The 13,669-nt window shown below is 36.9% G+C and overlaps 1 protein-coding gene across 1 annotated transcript in view; it reads right to left on the bottom strand.

Moving 5' to 3' along the window:
* Nucleotides 1-13,669, bottom strand: part of RNF169 (ring finger protein 169) — an 80,878-nt gene that overhangs the window by 42,027 nt on the left and 25,182 nt on the right. The window contains exon 2 of the mRNA XM_025458999.3: nucleotides 6,269-6,342. Coding sequence (XP_025314784.1) covers nucleotides 6,269-6,342 — 74 coding nt within the window. The remainder of the gene's footprint in view (nucleotides 1-6,268; nucleotides 6,343-13,669) is intronic.

Genomic DNA, 13,669 nt, shown 5'->3' on the forward strand with positions numbered 1-13,669 from the left:
CTGCTCAGCAGGGAGTCTGCTCTCCCTCTCCTTCTGCCTCTCCCCTGCTTGTGCACTCACTCTCTTGCTCTCCCTCTCAGATAAATAAAACCTTAAAAAAAAAATAAAAAGACTGTAAATAAGCAATGCACAGAAAACGTATAAATGACCAGCAAGTATAAGATGCTCATCCAAGCTAGTAATCAGGGAAATATAAATGAAAACAAAGAGATATTACGATGCCTGGGTGGCTCAGCAGTGGTTGAGTGTCTGCTTTTGGCTTGGCGTGATCCCAGGGTCTGGGAATCAAGTCCCACATCAGGCTTCCTGCATGGAGTCTGCTTCTCCCTCTGCCTATATCTCTGCCTCTCTATGTGTGTGTCTCTCATGAATAAATGAATAAAATCTTAAAAAAAAAAAAGATTAAAAAAAAAAAACAAAGATATTATTTTTACCTGGCGGATTAGCAAAATACTAGAAATGATAGAAGTTTGGGAAGGATTTAAAGAAAGGGGACTCTTTTCCACTGTTGGTGACAAAATAAGTTGAAAAGGTCTTTTTAAAAGGCAATTTGTTAATATCCACCAAAATACAAAGTGTACATACCATTTGACCTTGAACTTTCACTTCTAGGAATCTACCTAAAGGAAGTATTTGCTCACATATGTTCAAGTGTATTCAGTACAGCATCTCTTTAAAACTGGTAGAAATTAGAAAAAAACTTAAATGACTAATGATAATGGAATAGTTAAGTGAATTATGCCTCATCCATACTATGAAATATCAATCAGGATGAAAAAAATATCTGTATGAAAGTCTTACCTCCCACAACACACACACACACACACACACACATCATATATGGTTAGTAAAAAAAAAAAAAAAAAAAAAGAGCAAACTACAGAATAGATCATATTACTCCTCAAAAATCCAAGCTTCTCTGAAGTATTTACCATCAGACTTAACACCCACAACTCCTCTTTGCGGTAGTCACCTCTTTGTCAATTCCCCTTATTCACAGAAAAACTTAGCACCTACGTTTCTCTCCAACTACGTTATTGATCATTCCTGAAGATTTCAACATTAGTATACTCTCTCAGTTCCTTTACTTCCTCCTAAAGAAGTCTTTTCCTACTTCAGTTGTCTACTCCCTGATCATACTCTAAACCTCTTCCCATCCAGTAACTAAACTACCCCCAGTCTCACTTTTAAGCCTCTCACATTTAGACCACCACTTCCCAGCTTTCCAGCTTCACTTATATGCTAGTGACCCTACTTTTACAATTCTATCACCATCAAAACCTCAATCCACTGACCTTACCACACTTTCACTGTCCATTGTGTCCATCATCTCAATTCCCTCCTTAAATTACCTCCTTTAAAACCATGGTCCAAAACTAAACAACTTCCTTGTATACTTTTTTTTTTTTTAAGATTTTATTTATTCATGAGAGACACAGAGAGAGGGGCAGAGACATAGGCAGAGGGAGAATCAGGCTCTCTGTGGGAGGGCACAGAGCCGATGTGGGACTTGATTCCAGGATCCGGGGACCTGAGCCAAAGGCAGATGCTCAACCACGGAGCCACCCAGGCATCTCCTTTGTATACTTTTTCCAGTCCACTGTATCACTCACTCTGTCATACTTCTAGCAACACCTAACCCTGCTTAAACCCAACACACTGCTTAATCCCAAAGTGCCCTAATTGGTCTTATTTCCATTCTTGTCCCATGAGTCACCAGACTTCTAGCTACCTACCCATTATCCATTTTTTCCTTTCTTTCCAAGAGAACCCAGATTTTACTTGGGAAGTTAGTAACCAGCCAAAACACTCTGCTTCCCAGACTCCCTGGCAGCTAGAGATAGTCTATGACAGTGAACTATGAAGCACACGTGAAACCACTGGGTGGGACTTTGGGGAAAGATCTTTAAAAAAACTCCATTCAGCTGATACATGTCTTTCTTCTTCTACTTTCTGTCTAGATATGATTCTAGAGAAGGATCAGCCAACTCACAGTACAAGTAAATAGGCATAGTTGAAGAGGTCTAAATAGAAAGACAAAAGGAACTTGACTTCCTGATGTCATGAAGCTGCTGTATGTATCAGCTTTACATCTGGTTTTTGTTACTTGAGAAAAATAAATTTGTTTGGTGGGGGAATGGAGTAACTGGGTGATGGGCACTGAGGAGGGTACTTGATGGGATGAGCACTGGGTGTTACCCTATATGTTGGCAAATTGAATTTAAATTTAAAAATGTAAAAAAAAAAATAATTTGTTTGGGTTGTTATTTTTGGGTCTCTCTTATCCACAGTAAATACAATTCCTAACTCCTAGGCCCATTACTGTTTCTCCCTACACAGCAACCAGAGACCTTTTAAAAGTATGAGTCAGATCGTATTACTGGCTTCATATCACACTCAAATTTAGGTTCCTTAACAGCTCAACTAGGCCTTCTTTGATCTTGCCCTTCTATTTCTCCCAGCTCATGTCCTACCAAATCCCCATACCATCCTTCTACCCACCACTTGCACACACCAGCTCCAGCCACACTGTTCTTGAACAAGCCAAACTTGTTTCTGTCTCAGGATCTTTGCATTTTGCTCCTCTGCCTGGAAAACTCTTTCCTCATACCTTCATTTGGCTTGCTACTTCACTTCTTCCAGGTAGCAACTCAAACGTTATCTTCTCTGAGAGACCTTCTTGATTACTCTATCTAAAACAGTCTTTTTGTGTCTCCTCAAGTTCCCTCTCCATTACCCTGTAACTCTTCTGATCCTACTTTATTAATATATATTACGTATCTGTTTGCTTATTTAATGTATTCTGCACTAGAATGGAATCTCCCTGGGCAAGGAACTTAGGTGTCTTCTTCAGCACCATATCCCCAATGCCTGGCACACAGTAAGGACACAAAAAATATCTGATGAATAAATGAATATACATTGTGATCTCATTTATACTGAAAAGACTAAAGCATGCACGTGTGTGTGTGTGCGTACACACATGCGTGTATAGGTATATAAAGGACCTAATATACACTAAATTGCTGAAACTAGTTAACTATGGTAAAGAGCATGAGAAATAAGGAAAAGAGGGACTTTTACATTTTGTTCTGCATATTCATACATTGTTTTTATCAAGAAAACAAAATTACCTATGGCATGTGGCAAGAAGAAACCTTTAAACATATTCAGAAATATAAATCCACACATAGAATCATAAAATTTAGAAATTCATAACACTAGCCATAGGTAAGAAGATCTATGACTACTAAGTAAATATCTTTGAAAAGTACTATAATTAGAAGAATAAAATTTCTTATTAAATTTTTGTAGCCCTCATAAAAGTTTTTCTGTCACTTAAACAAAATAAAATATACCAAACAAAAAGTGTATTAGTAGCATGTTATGCATCAAAATAGTAATGGTAAGTTGTATAAAACTAATTTCCACTTACCATCCCCTGCTGAGTAGAAACTTCTAAGGATATTCCTTCCCTAGATATTCAGCAAATAATTATATATTTACTTTGTTTTGTTTTAGAATATATGTACTCTAAGAGACACCTTTTTCTCTATCAAGTTCTCCATCCAAGTGTCTAGTGTCTTTTAATTTTTCTTTACAACTTTATCGAGGCATATTTTACATGTTATATAATTCATTCACCTCAAGTGTATGATTCAGGGACTTTTAGTAAATTTACCAAGCTGTGGAATACACCATAAATGAGTTTTAAAAATCTTCACTACTGCAATTAAATCACTCATGCCCATTTATTATTAACCCCCATTTCCACCCCCTACTTCAACCAACCATTAATCTCCAGTCTGTCTCCATCACATTTGTCTATTCTGGACATCCCCTATAAATGGAATTATACAATGTGTGGTCCCTTGTACCTCATTCTTTTCACTTAGCATCTTTTTGAGGTTCATCCAAGTGGTGGCATGTACCAGTAGTTCATTCTATTTTATTGTTTAATATTATTCTACTGTATAGATATGTCATATTAGTGCCTTTTGATTTTATGACATGAATTTCCATTTTCCAGGTGTACAATGGATGCCAGCAACTTGGGTACTTGGGAGTTGGGAGGAGGGAGCCATACATGTCACTTATTTAACTCAAATGACACAAATGAATGTTTTTCAAACCCAATCCAGTTTATATAAGGTGAGACTGTCCTAGCTTCGCTTAACATCATTCTGCCATTGGTCCCTTTTATATTATTATTATTATTTTTAAGATTTCATTTACTCATGAGAGACACAGAGAGAGAGAGAGAGAGAGAGAGAGAGAGAGATGTGGGACTCGATCCCGGATCTCCAGGATCAGGCTCTGGGCTGAAGGTGGCGCTAAACTGCTGAGCCACCTGGGCTGCCCTGCTATTGGTCCCTTTTAAAACCACTTTTCTATCCCTTCCTCCTAAAAGGAATAAAAGTACAGTTCCCCAAGGTTTCTTTCTCTCTCCCAAAGCTTATAAAAACTTCTACTCTTACAATGCATTGTTTTACCTCCCTTTTTCTACCTCCAATTCCTTACTTTATCTTCAAGCTGATAGCTTTAAATTTTCCATATTCTCCAAGTTTGTAAAAAGGTTTATCAGAATTAATATCTGCAGATTCTAGAATTTTATTCAAGAGGAATCTGTGTTTTTTTTTTTTTTTTTTTTTTTTGGAATCTGTGGTTTTTTGATGTGGTCCCTAAAATGAATTTCTTCCTATGTAGAAAAAACTTTTATAAGTGATTTAAAAACCAAACAACCCTCACAATAGAATACAAAAGGAGTATGAGGACCCAAGTCAACATCTGACACTCTCATTTAAAAGAGAAAGTCGGGGCAGCCCCGGGTGGCAGTTTAGTGCTGCCTTCAGCCCAGGGTGTGACCCTGGAGAAGGGTATCAAGTCCCACATCAGGCTCCCTGTGAGGAGCCTGCTTGTGTCCCTGCCTCTCTTTCTCTGTGTACACACTCTCATGAATAAATAAATATTTAAAAAAAATAAAAACAAAAGAGAAAGTCAAAGAATGTATAGTAATTAAACAAAGTTTCTATTTTCTCTTTAACATGACCTTTTTTTTTTTTTAAGATTTTATTTATTTATTCATGATAGTCACACAGAGAGAGACAGAGAGGCAGAGACACAGGCAGAAGGAGAAGCAGGCTCCATGCACCGGGAGCCCGATGTGGGATTCGATCCCGGGTCTCCAGGATCACGCCCTGGGCCAAAGGCAGGCACCAAACCGCTGCGCCACCCAGGGATCCCAACATGACCTTTTTAAACACTGATTTGTTCATTCAGTATAAAGTGTCGCAATAATGTTATTGTATTGCTTGTTTTATAACGTCCGATTCAAATTAGTGGATTATGTGCCTTTATAAAATATTAAATATCCATGCATCGAATAATTTACAAAGGTGGATAAGATATGGTGGTGAAGGGAAAGGGCTGGAGAAGGATGATACAAATCTTATACTTATTATCAGCCTTTTTGACATGTTAATTCTCTAAATGATTCGCAATTAGCTTGAAAACATTGAAAATAAGATGATGTGGACATAGCTAAAATCTTTCCCAGTAGTAAACATTCTCTATCTAGGAAGTTACTTACTACTCCTTTACTGTCCTAAGTTACAGTTCTTCTGCACTACATAACAGAGTAAAAGCAACAAAAGAGAATACCAGTTACATGTAATTAGAGGAAACTTGCAAGATAAGGAAAAATAATACAAGCTATTATTATGAGAGCTTAAATGTTGCCTTTTAGCCAACACTTAAATGCCAAGAATAGGGGCACTTAGGTAGTTCAGTGGGTTAAGGGTCCGACTTTTCAGTTTCGGCTCAGGTCAGGTTAAGATCTCATGGGTCTTGGGACTAGAGCCCTGCCCCTCTTACCCCCTTGTGCCAGGCTCCAGGCTCAGCAGGCAGTGTGCTTGAGATTTTCTCCCTCTGCCCCTCCCCACACTAGCGTGTGCATATGCACTGTGTTCTCTCTTTCTAAAATAAATTTAAATAAATAAATATATGCCAAGGATACGTCTCTTGGTGGCTAGTATTGTGGCAGGTATGAGACAGGCCAGGTGAACTACAGTTTCATCTTTGAAAGGACAGCTAAAAAGGGGTTCTTAGTTAAGGTTTATTCTGCTTCCGTTATAGCTATACTATAAGGTAGTATGGAGAAAGGCAATGCATCGTAAATTTTAAAAGCTCCCATTAAGTATTCTTTAATGTCATCCTTTCAATTTACTTTAAAAAAAAAAATGAGTGTGTGATAATGTATATACTGTACCTTTCTCAGGCTTTCATATTCTTCACGAAGTTCCCCAGGCTTGCTTAATTTGATTGGTGCTCTGAATATAAACTCTGGAAGAAAGGGAAAACAAAACACTTTTTTTAACAGGAGTTTCTAGGAAAGAACCCAAAACCTTGTCCTACTGCTGTCCCCACATTATAAACTACATAAAAAACTGTGGTCATCTTAATTTGAAAATTCATAATAAATATTTATTAAAGGGTATAAATGAGGTACAGTTCTAAGCACTGAGTAGCACTGAACAAAGAAAGCCCTTGCTTTCATGGAGTTTACAATCTTACAGACAATAAACAAGTGTGTGCATAAAATACAACTGGTAGTACTAAGTGTTATGGAGGAAAACAAATATAGGATGAAAGAAAAAAATTATCTTATAAAGAATGGTCTGGAAAAGCCTCACTGATAAAGTAATATGTTAAGGGACCTTAAGAAAAAACTACATTTAAAGTTCTTAGTTCAGTGTTACCAAGTAGCATTTTAAATGAGCTGAAGTTTTACTCATAATGCTGTATTTTTCTATTTCTTTTTCAACATTGCCAGCAGAGTATTTTCCCTGCATACAACCTGTCAGTATTTTCAGTATGCAACCTGATTTTTTATCCTTAAAAGCCTCGTGGTTTTTACTGGCCTACAGGAACAAAGTCAAAACTCTTCATTCAAGACTCTCCAAAGATGGATGACAACTTCATCCCAGTTTTGTCTTTTTCCAGCATTGGCTCTCCTAACCCTTGACTATCAAGTTACAATTGATACATACCATATATTTTAGACTTTCTATGCGGTTTACCCAGCTGACATTGTTTTTCCCCCTTATCTCTATATATTTTTAAATCTGAGATATCCAGGGCCACAGAAGCACATAACACATGTTGGCAATATAAATAGATGATAAAAATCTAAATTAAGAACAAGAATAAAAGATAAGTTCTAAAGGCTATCAACAAGGAGGAGTAAAGTACAGACTTCTGCTTCCTTAAAAGTACATGACACTTCTATATACCTCTATGTACATGTAGTGATCAAAATACAGCATTAATTTTAAGACTTACTAAGTCTACAAGTACTAGAGAATTGTTAGACTCGCTGTGGGAGGCAAACATTCCACCACCTTCATTCACTTATAAAAAAAAAAGTCCTGTGCTCGCTTCGGCAGCACATATACTAAAAAAAAAAGTCCTAATGAGTATTTTAATCATGTCCCTTAAGCACATTTCTAGTTATAGGCAAACAGTATTTAAAATCTGACGCTTTAATAGAGAAGGAAATAGAGAGAGGAACAAGAAAACCCTCAAGGCAAAAAAGTAATTTCAGTCCATTTATGGAGAACTTATTACATGTAAAATACTTCATATATATTTTTTCAGTGAATCTTCACAGAAACTTTATAAGATAGGTATTATACCCATTTTACAATAAGAAAATGAGACGATAATGACTTGCCCAAGGCCATAAAACTGTACATGGCAAAACCAAGAGAAAAGCATTAATAGAAATAAAGAGGGGGATCCCTGGGTGGCGCAGCGGTTTGGCGCCTGCCTTTGGCCCAGGGCGCGATCCTGGAGACCCGGGATCGAATCCCACGTCGGGCTCCCGATGCATGGAGCCTGCTTCTCCCTCTGCCTGTGTCTCTGCCTCTCTCTCTCTCTCTCTCTCTCTCTCTCTCTGTGACTATCATAAATAAATAAAAAATTTAAAAAAAGAAAGAAAGAGGGAAATTACATAATAATTAAAAAGGCAACCCAAGCAAGAAGATATAATAATCATGAACTTGTATGAACATACACCACAGCAAAAACTAATAAGATTATAAGGAGATATGAAGAATTCCAAAACAATGAAAGAAATCTCGACACCACAGTTGAAAACAGACCACGCAGACCAAAAGGTAGTAAAAAGGTAGAAACACTGAAAAAGAAGACTAACAAATTTTATACTAATACACTTATACATATGTATGAACCCAATAAATAGAATATTTACTCCTTAAAATAAACAAGGAACAATTAAAACTACAGTGGGTCACGAAGAACTTTCAAAGAATCCGTATTATACAGGCTTTGCTCTTGGATCCTAGCTGTTGTTTTCCAAGCCAAGTTTTCTGGCTACCTGGCTGATTATTCTGGATTACCCAATATTCTTTCTCAGTAAATTCTTTTTCTGCTTAAATCTGTCAGAGTAGATTTCTGCTGATTAAAATGAAAAACCCTGGCTGATTCCATCCTTTAGACAGAACTGTGAAATGGCCACAAAACAACCTCCAAGAACAAAAAGAGAAGACAAAGTAATAAAGAGGAGGACCAAAATGCAGGTATCAAGGGGAGTTTAAATCTCCAAACACTATTCAAACAATGCTGTCACGAATGATCTTGCATGTATCTATATACAATTCAATCTATGAACCTTGCATTCATAGATTGAATTGCTGGAATCAGAATTAGTGTGTCAAACAGTATGTGCATACGTGCTTTTGTAATTCTGACAGACAATAAAAAGCCGTCCTTCCTTCCTGTAGCCTCTACTGACTTAAGTCCTAACCAGCAACGCAAGACAGTACCATCTCCTTGTTAGCTTTTCCAACACAAGGAATGTCGAAACTTTTTAGTTTTGCCAATCTAACAGGTGAAATTCTGTATCTTACATACATATTTTATAAGTGACATCAAGTACTTTTCATGTCTGAGTAATTTGCATTTACTTTGATATGAAAGGTCTGCGCATTTCCTTTACTCCTTATATAAACTTTTTCTTCTTGATTTGTTAAAGCTCTCTATAAGGAAAATTAGCCGTATGTTCCATGACTAGCAATACTTTTCCTAGTTTATCATTTGTCTTGACTTTCCTCACAGTGATTATTTTTATGCAGTTATATTAATCAAACTCCCTTTTTTATGGCTTCAATATTTTATATATTCGGAAAGATCTTCCTCAGGACAAGATATAATAGCAAATATCATGGTTTCTTCTGATACAAAGTTTAAGATTCTTTAAAAAATTCTAAATCTTGGCCAGCCAGGGTGGCTCAGTGGTTTAGCGCCACCTTCGGCCCAGGGTGTGATCCTGGTGTCCCAGGATCCAGTCCCACGTCGGGCTCCCTGCATGGAGCCTGCTTCTCCCTCTGCCTGTGTCTCTGCCTCTCTCTCTCCCTCTCTCTCTCATGAATAAATAAATAAAATATTTTTAAAAAATAAAAACTAAAAATTCTGAATCTTTATTTTCATTTGAGGAGCAACATAAGGAGCATAATCTTATTCAGGCTTATAAATTTACTAACGTAAGGGACTAAAAATATTTTAGTGATGGCCTGGGGAAATTACGAAAAAAAGGTTTTTTAAAGATTTATTTGAGAGACACTGTGCATGCGTCCACACACGTGGGGGTAGGGGGGTGAAGGGGCAGAAGGAGAGGATCTTCAAGCAGACTCCCCCACTAAGTGAGGAGCTCAAATTGGCGCTCAATCTAACAGCCCATGAGATCATGACCTAAGACAAAACCAAGAGTCAGACACTTAACCAACTGAGACACTCAGATGTCCCTATGAAAATTTTTACTTACCATGGGATAATTTGCTTTCTCTAAAATGGTTCTTGCTACCATTTAGAACAAAAATATCCAAAGAGCTTACCATCTTCATTATATTGTATAAATAATACAAAGTTAAAAGCCTGATCTCCAACTCAGAAGTTTCCAAAATCTTGGATAAGTCACGCTCAACTTCCTCTTCTGTAAAATTAGAATACCACCTAGCATTATGAGTATCAAATGAGTGTAATGAGAGTAAATATACTATAAACTATTTCAGCCAGTAGAGTGGCATACAAGAGAATCTAACAACTATAAAATTGTCTCTGGTGTTGGGAGAGAATAATTGTGGTTTTGGTCCGATTTACTTGCAAGTACAACTTACAAGAAATAACGATAATGATCCAATTGCTTTGATAGGTATGTTACATGAAAAGTTAAATTCACTTTGGGATACCCATTAAGAAATCTCAAAGTTCATATATAAGGCCAAGTGGAACTCAGCATAGTGACTGAAATCTTACTATGCCTTAATTTATTTGAGAGTAAAAGGTAATGGGTAGGGTAGAGATAAAATACCAATTCACATTCACCAAAATCAGTACTGATATAGATTAGCTTAATCTTAGGTTAAGATTAACGATATTTAATTCATTAAGAATACAAAATGCTAAAGAGTCAAGATCACTTTTTGCCCCAACAGAACTGTGCTACATTAAATGACATTGTGCCCCAAAGTTCAAAAATTACATAGCTAAATATAAAATGTGAATTTGTTCCAACATGACATTAACTTAAATATTTAATCCTATTTTATATTTTACTAATGCCCTCTAGAAATGTCAACAAGGCAAAAGAAAAATCTTTTTCCTATGAACTTGCAAAAAGAATATATTAGATTCTGATACTTGCTCTGTCAATTAAGTATTTAGAAATGTCATTGCTTCTCTTTGCCTAGGTCTCATCTATCAAATGAAGATCAAAATACTGGCCAACCTACCTCCTAGGAATGCAGAAGATCACAATTAATAGAAGTAGTAGTAATCAATGAAGAATTCCTATAATAAATAAAAACAGCTAACATTTAATAAAAGCACACTACATGCTAAGTGTTACATACACATACTCAAAAAGAGGTAACATAGCAGGCCTAACTACTGATCTTAAAAGGCCTAATTACAAGGTTGGCCCTTGGCTCACTGGTGCCTAGGAACTTGGATTTCAGGAGAGTTCCCACTCTCCCTAACTGATTAAGTACAGTTCACTACACCTAAACTGTTTGTAGTAACAACCTAGTTATGCTGACTACCTTCTTTGCTGCTGAGTCTGGAATTTTGGCACATGCTAGGCAGAGGGTGCCTGTCATCAACTTCTAGTAAAAACTCTAACGAGCTTCCCTAGTTAGCAACATTTCACATGTGTTGTCACAACATATTGCTAGAGGAATTAAGCACTTCCAGAGTGACTCAATTGAGAGAGGGATCTGAAAGCTTGTACCTGGTTTCCCCTGAACTTCATCCCATTTGCCTTTTCCCTTTGCTGATTTTGGTTTGTATCCTTTCACTATTATAAATCATAGCCATGAGTATGACTATATGCTGTGTCCTTTTAGTACTCCTAGTAAATCATCATAATTGGGTAGTCTTGGAGCTTTCCTAACACACACACACACACACATTCACACATCACCGACCAAAATTAAAATATCTAGATCTGTTTCTTCCTGAGACATAAGCAACACACTAGATAACTTCTAAAGTTAATGATTCAGTAACAATGTTTTTATTTCATTTTAATTGATCTCAATAAGTTTCTCTAAATTCTGAAATTCTCTATTAAAGTTTTAACAGGACAGGTAAAAATGCTACTAGGATTTTAAACATATAGCTATAAGCTATAATAGCTACAATATCAAAACAATTTCTTTGAAGCTTTATGAAACATGGGGTTTCAATACACTTGGACTATTGAAACTGGAATAGAAAAAGATTAGAGGGACGGCTGGGTGGCTCAGCGGTTGGGGGTCTGCCTTTGGCTCAGGGCGTGATCCTGAGATCCCGGATCCCACGTCAGGTTCCTTGCAGGAAGCCTGCTTCTCCTTCTGCCTGTGTCTCTGCCTCTCTCTCTCTCTCTCGAACAAAAACTTTTAAAAAAGAAAAAAGAAAAAAGACTAGAAATATGAAAATCTTCCCTTTTATTCTTTCTTTTCTTTCTTTCTTTCTTTCTTTCTTTCTTTCTTTCTTTCTTTCTTTCTTTCTTTCTTTCTTTCTTTCTTTCTTTCTTTCGAGGGAGAGAGGGTGCAAGCTGGGGTGGGGGGCCAGAGAAAGAGAGAAAGAGAGAATCTTAAGCGGGCTCCATACCCAGTACAGAGCCCAAGATGGGACTTGATCTCACTATTGTGAGATCATGACCTGAGCTGAAATCAAGAATCAGATGCTTAACCAACTGAGCCACCCAGGCACCCCAAAATCTCCCCTTTTAAATCAAAGTCTTCTACAATATTTTATAAAGTTGGCCGGAGAACATGCATACAATCAACATTATTAATTGTACAGGATATTTTATCAAACATTATTAACCTTTCAGATTCCCTGCTTTTTAATAAAGAAAAAACAATCATTTATAATAAAATAGTTGCTATCTGCTGATGTGGGACTTTTCTCTTTCGTTCTGCCTCTCTAGGGTCATGTCAGATTCTTCATCTCCAAAAGATGAAATTGTGGTTGAAACACGTGCAATACTACTGCTAACTAACTGCAGAGAAACAGGAGAAAACCCAGGTGACCTTGGTATGGAGATGCCTTTTTAGATACACTATCAAAAACATGACCCATGTACATCATTAAAATTAAAATTTTCTGTCTGCAAAAGACAATATCAAGAGAATGAGAAGGCAAACCACAGATTGGATATCTGCAATTGATATAGCTGATAGAAGACTATTATTTAAAATATATAAAGAACTAGGGGACGCTTGGGTGGCTCAGCGGTTGAGTGGCTGCCTTCGGCCCAGATGATCCCAGAGTCCTGGGATCGAGTCCCACATCAGGCTCCCTGCATGGAGCCTGCTTCTCTCTCTGCCTATGTCTCTGCCTCTCTCTGTGGCTCTCATGAATAAATAAAATAAAAAAAGAAAAAAGAAAAAAAAGAACTAGAGATGCCTGGCTGGCTCAGTTGGTAGAGCATACAACTCTTGATCTTGGGGTCATGAGTTTGAGCCCCACATTCGGTGTATAGATTACTAAAAGAAAGGGGGGGTAAGAAAATAAAATAAAATATAGAAAGAACTATTAAAACTCACAAGTAAGAAAACGTGATTTTTTTAAAATGGCCAAAAGACCTTGACACCTCACCAAAGATATATACTTGGCAAATAAGCACATAAAAGGATACTCCACAGCATAAGTAAAGAATTACAAATTAAAACAAGATACCATTCCACATCTATTAGAATTGCCAAAATCCAAAACACTGATAACACCAAATGCTGGGGAAGATGTGGAGCAAAAGATTTGTTGCTGGTGGGAATGCAAAATGGTACAGCTACTTTAGAAAATATACCTGGCAGTTTCTTACAAAACTAAACATAGTCTCACCATATGATCCAGCAATTGCGCTCCTTGATATTTACCCAAATGAGGTGAAAATTTTGTCCATACAAAACCCTGCACAAAGATATTTTGATCTGCTTTATTCATAATCACCAAAACTTGGAAGCAACCAAGATATCCTTCAGCAGGTAAATGGATAAACTGTGGTACATCCAGAAAATGGAATATTATTTAGTGTTAAAATGAACTCAGCTATTAGAGGCACCTGAGTGGCTCAGTCAGATAAGCAATCAACTCTTAATTTCAG

The sequence above is a fragment of the Canis lupus genome, chromosome 21, assembly GCF_003254725.2.
Source record: "Canis lupus dingo isolate Sandy chromosome 21, ASM325472v2, whole genome shotgun sequence".
Lineage (NCBI taxonomy): Eukaryota > Metazoa > Chordata > Mammalia > Carnivora > Canidae > Canis > Canis lupus.